Source organism: Platalea leucorodia (genome assembly GCF_965183815.1).
Source record: "Platalea leucorodia genome assembly, chromosome: 4".
NCBI lineage: Eukaryota > Metazoa > Chordata > Aves > Pelecaniformes > Threskiornithidae > Platalea > Platalea leucorodia.
Window position 1 is genome coordinate 28,988,076 of NC_138826.1, and position 17,142 is coordinate 29,005,217.

Below are 17,142 nucleotides of genomic sequence, written 5' to 3' on the forward strand. Positions count from 1 at the left end.
GTATGTTTATGACACGCTTTCCAGCCAGTTAACAGAATGTCACAACAGGTGTTTAATAGTGTTTGTATTTTTAGGGGTTTTATCTACTTGAATATAGTCTTGAACAGTAATGACATAGTAAGAACCGTTGTTTCTAATGAGAATATTACTGCTTCATTATGTTGTGTTTTGGGGAGGGAGCAAGAAATCCATTTCAGAAAGGCTCACCACAAGAAGTGTACAGGGGAAGTTGTAACCGCTTAAACTACTGAGGCATTCATAATTGATTTTAGCTGAAGTCAGTGTGACACAACTGCTTATGGTACTGAATAACTGAAAGACTTCCAGTGAAACTGGTGGCAGTGGGAGGGAGAAATTGATTCATCTCTCTTGTTCCAGCATAGTTAAGCTATTCAGTATGAAGCTACAGGGTTTTTTCCTCACTCATCTCTATGCCACTTTTAGTTACTATTCAGGCTTTTGACTCTCATAGAGCTGGCATACTCATATTGGAGGGAGAGCATTGGTAGGCTAACATGTTCTGGTCATGGCAGCTCAAGAACCTGGTGTGCTGAATAGACCCTTCATGGTATACTAGTTACAGGGTTTGCTGAGCTATGCAACTTTGAACTGTTCTCTTGTTCGCTATTCAATTCTCTTTCAGTGCTTGTAAATTCAGTTACAGAACACATTACTATAAAAACAAAAATAGCAGTTATGCTTTCAACATTTAGTTACACCCTTAAAAGATGCATTAGTGGTAATTCCTATAGAAGTTGGCTTTCAAGGTCCAGTGTAATGCTGATGGAGATAGGTATTATCAAAAACTGCCCTAGTACCTCTTTTTTGTATTTACAGTATTAAATACAGTTCATGCTGCCATAAAAAAAAAAAAAAAAAAAAAAAAAAAAAAAAAAAAAAACCACAACCCAAACCCAAAAGTTGGACCATGTTATAAGAGCATTACTGTAGAAGGGATTCTGGATCTCAGCAGTACTGATGTCTGCGCTATTAAGCAAACACATGCTGGAGAAAGGTACCGTTGGCCTTGAAATAATCTGTTCTTTCAGTCTAAGATGATGTAATGGGCCTGTAGCGCAAAAAGTCTCTGCTTTTAACAGCTACTGTGTTTAAAGTTTAATGCAAGTACTCTTCGTTCCAGAAGGTGGGGCAGGGCGTAGAATCCACCTCGGCAGCCTCAGTGTAACACAGCCAGTGCAGTGTTAGGCTCTTAGTACAGTTTTCACTTAAAACCATATTATTTTGTCTGGAACTAGTCATTCTTTCAGTCTTTTAATTGTTTTCTTTTTATATTAAGTGTGCAGCTGCTTTTCCTTTACTGTTTTAGATACTGCTTATACTATACTGGATTTTTTTTTTACCAGTACTGAAATAGTTGTTAATTTTTTCTTAGTGTGCTGCCTTTCATGACTGCAGACCTCCAAGAAAACAAGGAGATGTAGGACCTTAGAACTGTACTTAGACCTCTGCCTCTGTTCACACCAGTATATTGATAATTGGTTTTGGAAGTTGAACTAGTTTCCTTTTGTTGTAAAGGCAGTTTCTTCAAGCATAGGTTACAAGAACTGTAGAAAAAATACTCAGCACTTAAAAGAAGGTATTTTTATGCCATAGCTTATATGGGTGTGTTAGGAACTAGCCATGGTGTTACATATCAGTGTCTTGTTTCAGAGAGAAGTTGTGGGTTGTGTGGGTATTCTGTGTTTGTGTACGTGAGAATACTACTGGCTAATTTAGACACTGGGCTAGCAAAAAAAGCTGCTTCTGAATATTAACACTTTTTTTTTTTAATTCTATTGTTCCAAAACTTAGAGGTGAGAAGTGGAGCCAGCCAGTAGTGGTACCTGCAGGTCCCTCGCCCCGCAGCCCTGGGACTGGGCTCTAGTGCGATGCCTCAGTTGTCACTTTGGGCATCCTCGTTTGATGGAAGTGCAGTTGGAAAGTTGATGTCTCTCCATTTAGAAAATACTGCCCCTTAAGCTATCATAAACTGGTGGGTTCCAGTTTCATAGCAGACTTGATGTATCTACTGAAGTCACAACAGTTACTGTAAATGTCTGAAGAGCACAACTGAATTGTTGCTGGATTAGCATTGCTCATTTAGAGAAACACTTTGTTAAAGCTGGCTTGAGTGAAAACAAATAGTTTGAAGTTCTTTATCCTCTTCAATTACTAAAGATTATTTTGTAGTAAGCGATTGAGGACTAAGGCTATAGTTTTATGCAATTTGAAACAAGAGGCTGAGAAACGTGGTCCACGGATTACTTGGTGGGCAGGCAAAAGAGAAAACTGATACTGCATTAGTTAATACATAGCCATCATATTTTATGCTTTATACAGATAAACTGATTTTGCCTTTGTTCTGACTTACAGGATTTTTTTCTCAAAACTAATGCATATTTATCTATAAAAACTTATACAGAAAACTGTGCCACAAGCATAAGCTAAACTAGAAACAGACATTTTTATTCTAAAAGTGTTCTACCTTCCTACCTCAACAGGCTAACTTTTCATGTAGGTAAATGTTTGGTTCTGGGAATTATTTCAGCTTTTTTCCTGGACTTGTGAGATACTAGACTAAACCTTGAGCTATATAATCTTTTGTGGTATGTACTTTAAGTTGTATTAGTAAATCCTTTGAGAATTTGGTGGCTGTATAAATAAGTTTAGAATCTTTTATCTTATAGACAATTTTACCTAATGGTATTTCTTCATCACCACTGAATTTCTGAAGGTCTTCCCCAGCATTTACATTGTCTTTGCCCACCCAGTGGAATATCACTGTCTTGATTTGTAAAAGCATCAAGAATTTTTTTTCTTATGGTGTTTTAGGATTTACCTATATTGGAGTCACTTGTGACAACACAGACTAATGACATGATTATAAACTTAATCTGCCTTTTCTATTTTATAAATAGACATTTCCTAAATAAACTTTTCTGAAAAAGTACACTTAATTACTCAATAATCCATGGTAGTCTGAATCAACTGATTTTATTACTCTAATACCGTGTGGGCCAAAAAACTTCACACTACATGCTGATGGATGGTAACTTCCTTGTCGCTGCTCTGGTTTTTGCTGTGTGCCCTTGATTTAAGTGTTCACGCAGCTTTTTTTGCTACGTGCTCAGCCTCTGTGGTATCTACATGAAAATATTCTGCCTTCTACCAGTGGTGCAAGGAAGCTGTATCCATGATAGGGAGCAATCTGTTCAAGTGTTATCCAAACTGATGTTCTTTTTTTTTTTTTTTTTTTTCCCTTAGCATTGCAAAACAAAGTAATGGCCAAATGTGTTTTGGAGTTGTGATTATGCAGAGCTGCCACAGCCACATCATGGCTATGGGCAGGCTTTGAGCAACAACACCAATTAAAAAAAAAAAGGATTTGCAAGTATGCATTGCAACTATAAAGATACTTTCTGAAAGCTCCAAATTATTTTTCACAAGGCTCAATTGACTTGCTGCGCTGATTAAGAGAAAACCAGCAAGTTTCTCAGCTCTGCAGGGCTCAGTTTGCAGCATTTTTGCCTTTTTTGCTTTGCTACAACCCAGAATGAAACTTCCAGAGTTCTAATATTAACAGAACAAAAACTTGACCTTAAAAAAAACTCTTGTTCTGCAGTTGCTGTTTGAGAAATGCTTTGAAGTTTTTTTTTTTTTTTCTTATTTTCGTTAGATTTAAGTGTATGAGAAACAGGATTACGCTGTTCCCCTTGGGTGAAGAATATCCCTAGAGAGAATAGAAGTTGCAATATTACATACTTTTGCAAATCAAGGGGTCTAGGACTACAAACAATGAACCTAATTGCTGAATTGGGTATTCTAAGATAGTTCTGGATTAAAAATAGGTTTCTTTGAGATCAGTGTTTGATAATATTGAGAAACAGAGGATAAGTAAGATGGGAAGAGCATAATTATATTCCCTCTGTCCATCCCCTTTCTTCAGAAGCCTGTGACATTACATCTTGAATAGTGATGCAAAACTCAGTGAGGGCCCTTCATGGATATCTGTACTTTACTATCAGTGTAACTGGTTTATTTGGGTTACGTTTATCACTGTAACAGGTTTATTTTATCAAGAGATTAAAAGCTTTTCCATTGGATAGACATTTCAAACTAACCTGTGGAAAACAGAGGCATTAGCGTATTTTCAGAAGCTAATTAGCAATTAGTTAATCTCTAATAAAGGTCTGGTTATTGAACGTCTACCAGAATTTGAGTGCCGCTGTGTGGGTGCACTTGTCTTGCTTCTGTGTTTCCAGTCGGAATTGGGCAATGTCCAGAAACTATCTTTAGGTCTGAATATCAAGGGAAGACTCCCCACCTGAAATACTTCCTTGGCATGTAAAAACTGTTTATCCCAGTGCTGCAAGCTCAGAGTCAAAACTCTTCCAGAGTCCTTGCTATCTGTAGAACAGTGTGGGCTGTTTGTCATGGAGACACCCTGTTTAATGGGTTCTGCATAAGACCAGAAACTGGCCAGTGTCCTGGGAATTTCAAGAGGGAATTTTAATACAGAAAAAAAAAAAAGGACATATGTCTTAAATTCCATAGACCAAACACTTTCTTGGTAGCTTTCTTGGTAGTTGTAAAACAAGTAATAGTGTTCAGTGCAATAGAAGAACAGCTTTTTAGCTTTGATAGTAATTGATCCCCAGTATTCCTAAGATTTAATTTGTTTGGTGAGAAACTGAACTTCTGCAAAGGGAGTAAAGCTTCAGGGATCAGGAATAACAGCTGTTAAATTATGTCTGCTGCTTTTTACCTCTTTGCTTATAGAGCTCTACTTTGGACGGCAGCCAGTGTATGCTAGTTGGAAGGTGAGATAGCAGGTTTTATTACATGAGTCAGTCCCGAGTGTTAAAAACCTGAATACACTAAGAAGTGAAACAGATGTGGGTTCTTTTTCTGGCTGTTCTCAATTCTGGCTTCTGTGTATAGAAGCTTTAATTCCATAAAAGTATTCAAGTTAGTAGATTACCTATGGAGGTTAGCTCATAGCAAGGAGAGTAACTCAAGGAGCACATACTTACTATTTAAAAGAAGTGTGGCGCTGGTAGGATGTTGAGATTCCCAAGTTTGGAATCTTATATTCCAGCAATTGAAAGTTGACAAGGGACTACTCAAATTTGGACTTGCATATTAAGGTCTTTATGAAGTTACAGCAGCCTTTTTTTTTAAAGTTACTTTAATTAGAAATTTTTATTCTGTACTACAGCCTTTGGTAGTAGACTGACATCAAAGCTTATCCTCTGATTAAAGATGAGCTATTGGCAACTGTGACATGCCTTTTAAAAACTTCCCTTACATTATAAATGGTATTTTAATCTGTAAACAGCTATTGGATACTAGAGGAAGGAATATAGTATACAATACTGAATGTTAATTTATGCAGGAGTGCTGGTACAAAGTATTTGCTGCATGTTGCATGAGAGCAGGGTGTGCACACGCCGTGGTGCATCAGCTGCTCCGATAACCAAGAAGCCGTTTTCAAGCTACAGCGCTGGACTATGCAGCACAAAGGGTTGGAGTGGAAAAAGGCTGAGAGGGATTTAAGATCTTTTTCTCCTTCTAACAGTCAACACTGTGGACTTCCATTGTTTGAAACGCCCTTTTCAGTACTTGTAATTAATACTGATTTGAAAGGGTCATGCTTTTCCTAAGCATTAAAATGTGGTGCATATATTATGCAGTGCTGTGTTCACAAAGGAATAAATGTGGATTTCTGACTCTTAAAGGAGTGCATTGCAAAGCTTTGTTCAAAGGGTAAAAAGCATTTAAGTCGAAAGGTTAGATTCAGTCAGCATTAACTTCCAGTGTGACGGCACCAGCTTGTTCTGCTACAGCCTGTCTCCCGCAGACCCTGTGTGGTGGTCGTCCACATTTCCCATCGGGTCTGCCAGTTCACACGCTCGCCCACAAGAAAGTGCATTACAGAGCTGAATATCGGAGGGGAATAGGAAGCTTGCTGTAAAAGAGGCTGTCGGGCAGATACAGGACAGGAGCAGAAGGAGGGAACATCAGTGAATGAAACTGGATTTGGTTTGGGGAGGGAGGCTGGAGCAGAGGAACATGGAGGGAGTTAGGTAGATTTAGGGAAAGAACTCTTTGTAAGGGAGCCTGGGGTATAGTGGGGAAAAAGTTGGGGCAAGTTGGGGAATGTGTACACATTCCTTTGCTTCTTGTATTGAATGAGAAGGTAATGGGAGGAAGGGAACATGCAGGAATATTGGCCTGGGGATAGAGAGAGAAGCAAAGCTGTAAGACCACTTCTTTCTAGCTCCTGAGACAGACAAAGAAAACCAAGCTGCTCTAAGTTTGAGGTCTGCTCCCTTTATGTAACTTGACCCCTCTTGATTTCAGCTGTTAAAAAAAACAACAAAAAGGACAGTATCAATACTGAGCACAAAAGACAACCCTTTGTCACCAGAACAGTTCATCTATCCTGTGCCCTGCCACCTTCTTTCTGGGTGGGAGGCTGGGAGAGGATTTCAGCTGCTCTGGAGGCTGGCTTGCAGGAGAAGAGGCAGTTCAGGCCTGCCAAGTGAATGGAAATACACTGGTTGCATGGTGTGTTCATCACGCTTGGGGATCTGCAGCTATTCATAACTTTCTCAATGGTATGTGTGGCCAGCGCAACTGAAAGTTGTTTGGTTCATAGTGTAGCTTATGTTTCTCCTCTATAATATACCTTTTCCTTGTGGGGAAGAGAGGAGAGCTGAGATGGGGTGAACATAGGGCAATTCTGTTGGAGGATTTTTCCTGTCATTGTTTCATCCTCTCAGGTTAATATAGATACAGGATTACCAACACAGAGATCAGTTCAGTCAAAGCCACAGATGAATCTTGGTCTTTTCCTTTGTGGTGTAAAATTAGAGAGACTGTTGGCTTGAGTTGCTTCCTTGATGGTCCTTAAATGAAAACAACCAGCTAACCTAAATATTTGTTCTGAAGGGAATAGATTTCCCTACCCATTAGGAGTAAAATGTTTCTAAATAGGTAATCCTGTTTATGGAGAACTGGTATTGTTTCCTCAAAGTGTTACAGCTATGTAGAAAACTTCTGCTTACATCCTTAGAGGACCATAGCTACAGTAAAATGCCCCTATCCTTATTTATGGGATAGAACACACTGTAGCTAGTGGTCAGCAGTAAAAACAGTTTTAAAGCATTCCAGCGTTTATTGCATGGATTTTTTTTTTTGATATCACATTTCAGATTTTACAGGCTTTGTCAAGCAAGTTACTGTCATTTGTTCTGCCCACAGCTTGTGTTGTGTTGATTGCTGGCCAGATGATCTCAGCTTTTACTGTGGGCTAGCTCAGAGGAAGATCCTTACTGAAGGGCTTAAGAACAGGCAATATTAGGTTTCAGCCATCCTTTTCCATAGCAAATAGTTGAATTCCCTTTTTGTTGGGAAGACCCAACTCTAATTCTGCCTGAGAAGTTGACGTAGGACCATAAAACCTGTCTAAGAAACAAGGGAAGCTGGAGGTTGTTTGAGATTGTTTTTCAGATCTGGTCTAAGAAGGTAGGAGGGTGATTGTGATAATTGGTGGTTTGTGGATTTTTTGTTTGTTTTTAGGAAAACCCCAGAAGCTTTTCCCCAAAAGCTTTTTTTTTTCCTGAGAAAAAGTGAAAAATAGTGTTTCTGAAATACAATTGCTGGGATCTTTGACTTTACAAATTACTTGTGTGACTTATTCTTCAGGTTACTATCGTACAGAAAGAGATAAGGGGACACAGTATGAGCTGTTTTATAAGAAGATGGATGGCATGGAATACAGGCATGTCACCTTGTTCCGACCTTTTGGACCCCTCATGAAAGTGAAGAGTGAAACGGTTGATATTTCTAGATCAATCATTAACATTATTGTTCCTCTTGCTGGAAGAACTGAGGCATTTGCACAATTTATGCAAAACTTTAGGTAGGTGCATGAGATTCTATAGTGAGCTATATTGCTGATTTTCAGTATTTTGTTCCATTTTCAAAATGAATTTCTGTTCGTGTGGATTTGCAACAGAATTAATGATTCCAACATTGTGTGCAACTGCCTTGGGATGTTTGTAATTGAACCTATTGTATGGAGAAAATATTCCTTCTAAAAGGATTCAAGAGATTCTCAAACTGCACCAAAACCCCTTTTAGACCAAGTACCAGGGCCACTGTGAACCTGGACACAGATGATCTTAAACATTGTTTCTGTATTTACAACAGTTTTTGAGCTCCTGTTTATAAAATAAGGTGTTGGAATGAGACACACAGTATTGGAACTTTCTGATTCAAATGGGAAAGATGGGGAAAGAAGAGGGAAAATATCTTTCCTTGTTTTCATTAGAAGCTAGTTGAAGTCTGACCAGAATACTTAAATGTGCTAATACTTTTAAATGCAATAGCTTTTAAGTACCTGAAGCTTCTGTTGTGTTGCAAGTAATTATTAATATCAGCTTATCTTTGTGCTTATAGGGATGTGTGTATTCATCAGGATAAGCGCGTTCACCTCACAGTGGTGTATTTTGGACAAGATGGTCTATCAGAAGTAAAAAGCATCCTAGATTCCGTAGCCAGGTAAGTGTGTTGATCCAATGTCAGTCAATAAAAACTGTATTGGTTGGCATTTAAAATGTTTTTTAAAAAGGATGAAATAATAAAAAGAATAATTTTATAGTCCGTTACAGGTTAATAGGAAAGTAATCTTTATTTACAGTACACTATTTTTTGGTTACAGATTAAGTTGCAAAAGTCTCCTGAAGACTACTAAAAATCAAGTTATAGGCCAAAAAAAGACTAACAGCAGTGGTTTTGAGGTTTCTATCTGACAGTCCAAAAAAATAACAGGGGTGAGTTTTGCAGTGCATATTCAGTCATTCTAACAGATTGATCAGAATTAAAGTTCTTTTGGAATGGCAATGTACATTTTGATAGTTCTTTCACTGGAGAGTCAATTCTGTTTAATGATAAGGAAGAGAAATGTAGTCAAAGTAGGGTGGACTGCTGACTGTGAGAAGTTAAGCTTTGCTCTCCATCCTCTAGGTACTAGGTAACTGGGCCCATACTTGCCCTCTGCTATAAAACAACTGTAAACACTGTTTCATTGTGGCTGTCTCAGCAAATAGCATTACAGTAGTATGGATTTAAAATTCCCCAAATTTGCATTTTTTTTTGCTTAAGAGGGATGGGACAGGTAATAGCATTCATAAGCCTGTAGCTAAGGGGCTTTTTCTGTGCCTGAGCTTTTGTGCTTGTCCCTGAGCTGGGAGCCTGTTACCCTTGTTAGCCAAGGATGAGCTGGGCTACCAAGTATCCCCATCTCACAACACAGGCCAAGGCTCTGCTCAGTGAAATGTATTAGGCACAGGCTATTGTGTTGCTGGCTTAAAATGTGACAGCGAGTTGGCCTGGCATGCACAGACATCTTCTAGGAAGGGAGGAGTGCTTCTGCCTTCTTCCCGCAGAGCCTCCCTGACATCTAGCTTGCCTGGTGTCGGCCACTTCTGTTTCTAAGGCCTCTCTGCTGCCTGCCGTGCTCCCTGTGAGAAGTCCTCTTCTCACAGCATTGAGTCAGGTTCAGTGCTGCAAACTCACTGGGCATTTATCTGGTTCTTTATCTTCTTAGTGGTGCTACTGTTGAGTATCTTCACTCTGTTTTCTGCAAGCATTGACCTCTGAAGTGTCTCCGAAGTAGACGCTTAACTTCGCTTGAAGATATTCCCTGGGTGTATTTCCAGTCTCCCTTTGCTGATCCTTCCCTCTTCTGTGATGAGTAGAGGCATGTGTGCTACTGGTACAAAATAGAGAGAAGCAGCAAACTGACTGGGTTATGGTGGCATCACCAGGCAGGTGGCCTTTTGCCTCATGAGTTTGGTGGTGCCGGGACTCTGGCTTTCCATTTGCCCTCCTCTCCGACGCAGTGAAGACAGAGATATTGCTCTATTAGTCAGGACTTCTTAGCTTGTGGGGACAAATTCTAGATGGCATTGTAATTTCAGAGAACACTTTAATTCATGTCAGTTGCTAAAAGGCCTTTTAAATCTGTCTGAATGATTAAATGCGAAGTGAAGTTATGAAGTAAGACTGAGGTCCATCTTTTTACAACGTCTAAACTCTGACACTTAAAATAGACAACTAAGTGGAACAGATATTTTTTCTCATCCTGATGATATAACTGTTTTTTTTTTTTTTTTTAAATTTCCGGAATGAAATTACTGTAAAATGCTGAAAAAGTATAAACGGTCCCTTCCGCCCCCCACACGGATTTATTTTGGGTTTGGCTCTGTTTTTCTTCTAGAGAAACTAACTTCCACAATTACACGCTCGTCTCTCTGAATGAGGAATTTAACCGAGGCCGGGGACTTGACATGGGTGCCAGAGCCTGGGAAAAGGGCGAGGTCCTGATGTTCTTCTGTGATGTTGATGTTTATTTCACAGCCGAGTTCCTCAACAGTTGTCGCTTAAATGCTGAGCCTGGTATGTTCCTTTACAGTTGCTGTAACTGAGTCTTGTCATCTTGTTTGCCTTAAACTGACCTGTGCTGAGCTTATAGAAAACTAACTTGAATGGTGAAGCTTATTCAATACGATGCGCCTAGGAAAATGAATAAGCACAAAAGACAATAGTATTTAGACTGAGAAATAACTTTTCCATTAGTGTAGCTTGTTTTCAGAACATGTTGTCTTTTTTGTACAATAAGTACAATTTTCACATTTTCTTAAGATTTGGCTGTCAAAGAAAGCTGGACAGTTTAATTGCTTTAACAATTAGACTGCATGTAAATTTGTATAACAAAACTCAGTGCAGCACTTTACGGTGGAAGATGATTTTTTTTTTTTATACTGAAATCTTTAACAAGTTTGGGTTGTCTTCTCACACTTGAATGGCCAAGACACATCACATGCGAATGGTTTTCAGTAGAGCTACACGATGTGCTCCTTACAGAGACTGAGCTAATGTTCCGCATTTACATCCCAAGCTCTGAAATTTTCTGACCATTTTTCACAAGTTTGTATGAAGCTTGTGTGTTCTACAAGCTTCTGCCAAGAAGGATAAAGTTTTCTTGAGTTAACAAGTGTGGTAGTTAAGACCTTCTCCTGTGAAACATTTGGGGTTTTTTTAATGCTTACTCTTATTCCAGATTTGTTGCAGCCAGAAACCATTTTCTCCAAATGTCAATTTTGAATGAATAGATACTTTTTCTTCACATAATAAACAGGCAAGAAGGTTTGCTATAAGCCAGATATTTGGATTCTGTTTCTTGCTTTTTCTTTCATTTCTGCCTGTCTCTGCACTTCATGAAACTTATTTTATAAATAATTGGAAAAACTTTGGAGAGGAGTGTCATGTGAGCTTTCACAAGGAAGGGAGTTTGAGAGACTGCTTCACAATTCATCCTGACAGTTTGTCACCTTTGCTTCAAGTAAGATCTGAAAATGCTTCTCACATGTTCAGAGTTCATGCCCAAATCAGGGTACTGAGTATTCTCGTGGGCTGTCATTGATACCTTTGCACCACTGCCAATGCAAGAGATTCTTGAAAAATATTTATCTGGCTTCTGTAATAGGCATAACTGGCATAGAACTGGTGTCACAGCATCATCAGGATACTCATGATGCTTAATGCCCTTGCAGGACATCCTGGATGTACACACTTTTAATGCTTGTGGAAAGAGGCACGCTCATAAAACTCAAGCTATGCAAGGTGTTACTTGGACTTGGTTATTTTTTAGCTTTACTGCATACCATTATTGCAGGGATTTTTCACTGCCATGTAATGTGATATTGTGATATATATATAATATTTTATATGTGTACAAGTATGTATAACTATATATAAATGTATACCTATAGAGTATATATAAATGTGTACATATTTTTTTTTTTTTAATCCTGTGAGCTCTGCCTCACTAGATATTATGAGCTACCTAGCAGTTAGACCATATTTATTTTTCATTAGATGGCTAGTAGCTAATATTTCATTTAAAGAGAATATTTTTAGTTTCCTCTTGCCTTCAGAAAGGATGCCCACAGTGAGTAACAATTACCTTTTGACTTCCAGGGAGAAAGGTGTTTTATCCTGTGGTATTCAGCCTTTATAATCCTGCTATTGTCTATGCCAACCAAGATATACCACCCCCTGTGGAGCAACAACTGGTAAGCAGCGTGATTTATTCTGGATAGAATTGGTTGTGCTTTGTATTAAAAGAAAATTGAGTGTAACTTAATAGTTTGTTTGGGATATCTTATGACCTTCGGCAGTGTGTATCAGTGTGTAACACTTTTCTGTTATGGGCAAAGCACTTGGAAGAAAAGCTTATCAAACAGTACAAAACTCAGATAAACTTGGAGTTCTACATAGATTTAAAAAAAAAAAAATGCTACTAATCAAATGAAGTTGGTAGTTCTGATCTCTTGCTTAATACTGGCTTGGAAAGCCAGTACGTTAGGAGGATAGTGCCATAACATGGCAGCAACTTTCATCTTATGTTCCAGCAAACAAAGAAGTGGTGAAAGGACAAAACCTCTGAATGGTGCCTGATAAGCTTCCCTCAGTATCAACTCTTTGCTAACTACCAAATGGTAGCTGCAGGAAGTGTGCCATGTAACTTAAGGTGGCCTAAGATGTTCAGTCAGTTGCTTTTTTCATGCTGTGGACAGCTGTACTCTGTGCAGATTGTTTCTTTACCTTTGCCATCCAACATCTGCCAGAACTATGGGCTGTTACACCGCTAATCTCATCTTGCTTTTGGAATGAGAAGCACTGCTTCTAGAGAAGCTCATAGTCAAAATAATAAACAAATAAATCCCACAAAAATTCAGGAGAATAGGTTTAAGGATAATTTGAGGCTCAGCAGAAAAAGGTACGTACTGTGTTTCTGGGTCTTTGTGGCCTGAAGATGGAATGGCCATGGTCGATATCCAGCCTGACTCTCTTTCAAGAGAAATTTCATAAATGACAATTGGGTTTCACAGCTCGGACTTCTGAGGTAGACAGGTTTGGAGGAGAGAAAGCAGAGTGCAATACAGCCTTACTAAGAGAAAAGAAAAACATAATAACCCTCACCCCTTATGTTGTTTGCAAAGATCCTACTGAAAGTAGGAGGGAAGCTTTTGCATATGGCCTCAGGTAGTCACAGCTGAGAGAGGAGTGAGCTCCTGCCTGACAACTCTGCTGTTTACTTTTTTGAATCCAAGAACTTTATGGTTGCTGATTTCAATCACAAAACTTACTTTTCTTGTCATATCAGAACAAGAAGAGACAAATGTGGCCTTAGAAACGGGGTAGGAGTTGGAGTATCAGGAACAGATGATTTGGCAATAGACTTCCCAAAAATATAGCAGATATATAGAAATTAGAGGTGGTGTGGCAGAAAGGTAAATGTGGAAACTGCAATGTAAGTATTTGGAATCAGATGGCAAAGGGTGAAGTGAACAGCAGGTAATTAGGAAGCCCACATCTGTGCATGACACAGAAATACTAGAAGCATTGTATGCTGTATCCTGCACTGAGCAAATGATTGGAAGAGCTTAGCTTTCTACAAAACCAAGTGCAATGTACCTCCTTCAATGTATTTTGCATTTCAAAATTATATTGTTTTAAAATTGCAGGTACACAAGAAGGATTCTGGTTTCTGGCGGGATTTTGGCTTCGGGATGACTTGTCAATATCGGACAGACTTTCTGACTGTTGGTAAGATGAAACCGTAAAAAAAAAAAATTCATGTGTTTAAGAATTGATTCTCTGTTCTTGTCTAATGACAGGAAAGTAATGCATTTATTTATTTTATTAATCTCCTAAGCCCAGCAGTCAGACTTGCTTGACAAGTTTGACCAATGAGATAAATTAGTTTTTCTAGATTTTGATGTCCCACCTGATGAGCGTTTGCTGAAAGTCACAGTATTTTCAGTAACAACATTTCACTCTAGAACTTTTAAAGATCATTCCTGTTTTTTGTTCTTTGTGACTGTCTGAAGCAAATTAATTAAGTTTAAGAAACACATCCCTCAAGTAGACCACTAACATACACAAGAAGCATTCAAATTCTTTCTTTTAAATCACCTTGAGTAGCTGAATTTAATTGTTCGAGGCTTTAGAAATAGGCTTTGACACCCCCTTGTGGCATGCTGTTAAAACTGAGAACAGCTTGGTGTGCTTGAATTTGGAAGACAGTCTTGAAGATAGTCTGCCAGAAGGTGTAATGATATAGGCCTGTATGCTGTATAATGGCTTGAATGCAGGCTGATTTCTATTAGCAGTCATATTGCCATGTGTATGGTATAGGGTAAACGAAGACTTCATAATTTTAGAGTTTTGAAATTGTGCATGAGTCTGGGTTGATTTTCACTAGCGTCCTGGAAAGGTAAGAGAACTTAAAATGGTGGAACAGGTTCCTTTCCTTAATCCAGCTTTTTGAGTTGTGACCTATGGAGTAATTGCTGGCATTTTTAGAGAGGGCTTTTAATATGGTGCATGACTGCTTCATTTTCCAGCTGCTAAAATCCGTTATGATTGCTAAAAATAACCCAAAAGCATAGCCAGTGAGGTTTGCCTACAGTTTTCTGCAGCTGTCACATGGCATGTCATGCATAATGTGATTTGGAGACAGTGTTCTAAGAGACTTTCTGAAGCCAGCAGTGCATGATCTGTGTCCTGGGCAGTTTCCACCGCAAAGGATGTGGTATGCTTGAAGCTCCTCTCCTCAATTTGGCATGCTTTGACATGGAGAACTTAAAGTTAATTACTCCAGAATTTCTGGTATGGTGTACCAAAATAACGTTCTCTGATATTGTTTTTATAGGGGGTTTTGACTTGGAAGTGAAAGGCTGGGGCGGCGAGGATGTTCATCTTTACAGAAAGTACTTGCACGGTGACCTTATTGTGATCAGGACACCAGTCCCCGGTCTCTTTCACCTCTGGCACGAGAAACATTGCGCAGACGAACTCACTCCAGAGCAGTATCGCATGTGTATACAGTCCAAAGCCATGAACGAGGCCTCTCACTCACACCTTGGGATGCTGGTCTTCAGGGAGGAGATCGAGACTCACCTCCGTAAGCAGGCTTACAGGACTAACAGCGAAGCAGTGGGTTAAATGTCACCCCCATGACATTTGATGACTTCAAATTCACAGTGAACCAGCATCATTTTACAGCCTTAATTCAGCTTAAAAATGCAGTGCCTCTCTTTTTCAGTGAAGAAGAGTTTAGGGGTTTTTGGTTCTTGTATTTGTTTTCCGAGTAATTCTTTGACTGATATGCTGTTATCTACATATCTTGCAAGTTCAAGCACCTCAAACAAATTGGAAAGTGTCTGTAGTTCAAGGAAAGTGTCTTTTGGTATCAATTGGAAAAATCAGTGGAACGTACAACTCAACACTTTTCCACACGGTACATTTCAATTCTTATATTTGCATTATTTTAATAATTAAATTAAATAATGTTTTGTGTTGTCTTGATTATTTTCAGTCTGTATGGCTCACTGCACTGTGACTTTAGAAGGATACTATACTTACACTCCATTGTAGAAACAAGAGAAAGGTGTGAAAAAGAATCCCGCCGTGAAAGGTATATGGGACGCGCTGACTGGTACGCCAACTGTTCAGGTTGCTGATTTCACAGCAAGGGCTTGGTGCTGCATTTGCTGCATGAACAGACATTCACATGGTTGAATATAGAATAATTCATGTTAAAGAGGGGGAAATGATAATCTTTTTAAGTGGAATTTTGGAGCATATAATGTAATTTCACACTGCAAAAGAGACACCACCTTTTTATCTCAGCGATGGATCAGACCAGTTGGGAATGTTCCAGTTGGGTGTTTCTGGGCCTGGTCTTTTCCCACAGTAGACTCCGCATCGCAGAATCCCTTCTATAAACTGAGCTATGCTCTTAAACTCGTTTGTTTAAAGCTTTCTGGCCCCACTCCTCCTTATTCAAATGCCCTGCTTGTACATCTTGTCCTTTCAGTTGAAGAACTATCTTTTCATTCCCATAAATTTATTAGAGGCCCATTTGCTACTATGCCAATATTATCCTTTTGCTTTCTTTTTCTGGCATTTTCCTTACATGGTTTTGGAAGGCAGTCACATACTCTTACCTTTTTCACTGACTGAAAAAGCAAGTGCTATTACAGTCTTTCTTCATATGATGCTCTCCATTCCACTGATTATCCTAGTAGCCTTATTCATCACTTTTTCAGTTTGAGGGGGTTTTAGTTTTGTTTGTTTTTTTTTCTTTGTTGTTTTATTTTTTTGGTTTTTTGAGCATGCATAAGCAAAATTATGCTGTGGTCTCATTAGTGCCTTGTACAATGGCACTACTACTTCCCTACTTCCCTTTTGGGTATTTTGGGATGCATAAACAGTTTAAATGCAGGCAGGTCATTTTTCTTAATGTTGTCTTATATGCTACCATATGGCATGCCTCATTTTTAATACATTTGTTTATAGAATGAATGCTGAGAATGCTAATTCAGTGGTTAAACCATTTGCATGGTCTCCACTGAATTTAGAAATTAGTTCAAAACCCTTCTCAAAACCAGGTAATTGATCTGTTTATGAATTCAGTTTGCTTCAAGAATTCTGAAGGCAATTAAAGATTTAAATGGTTGATTTCTGAATAGCAGGTATGCTGTGCAAATAGTTCCGGGCACTGATCCTTTTTATATGTACATAAAATTTGCCTTTATGTAACTTATTGTGGAGAACAGTGTACTGTATTGTACTTAGAGTGAAGAGAATGCATTGCAAGTCTTCTTGCAATTGATATTCTCAATATAATAAATGGAATTTCTGCATTTTAGAAATTGTTTTAAGCTGTTTCTTTGAAATAAGTTTTTACAATAATAATTTACAAGGCAGATGACATGGCAGATTCAAATAGTAGTATTTGGAGCGAGAAGTTCAACTAGCTCATTTTTGCATCTCAAGTGAATATTTACCCAGATCAGATAAAAAACTGGGGAGTTAGTTCCCCAGACAATTTAAACTTATACCAGATGTTATCTTAGAATCATAGAATTGTCTAGCTTGGAAAAGACCTCTAAGATCATCAAGTCCAACCATTAACCTAGCACTGCCAAGCCCACCACTAAACCATGGCCTTAAGCGCCACACCTAGCAGTCTTTTAAATACCTCCAGGGATGGGGACT

The 17,142-nt window shown here is 38.7% G+C and overlaps 1 protein-coding gene across 2 annotated transcripts in view; it reads left to right on the forward strand.

The window, feature by feature from the left end:
* CSGALNACT2 (chondroitin sulfate N-acetylgalactosaminyltransferase 2) overlaps nt 1-16,668 on the forward strand; it is a 35,212-nt gene extending 18,544 nt beyond the window's left edge. For both annotated transcript variants that reach the window (XM_082311060.1, XM_082311061.1), the window contains exons 3-8: nt 7,711-7,927; nt 8,467-8,568; nt 10,289-10,467; nt 12,052-12,146; nt 13,602-13,683; nt 14,792-16,668. In XM_082311060.1, the coding sequence (XP_082167186.1) occupies nt 7,711-7,927; nt 8,467-8,568; nt 10,289-10,467; nt 12,052-12,146; nt 13,602-13,683; nt 14,792-15,084 (968 nt within the window). In that variant the 3' untranslated portion in view covers nt 15,085-16,668. The remainder of the gene's footprint in view (nt 1-7,710; nt 7,928-8,466; nt 8,569-10,288; nt 10,468-12,051; nt 12,147-13,601; nt 13,684-14,791) is intronic.
* Nucleotides 16,669-17,142: the final 474 nt, after the last annotated feature.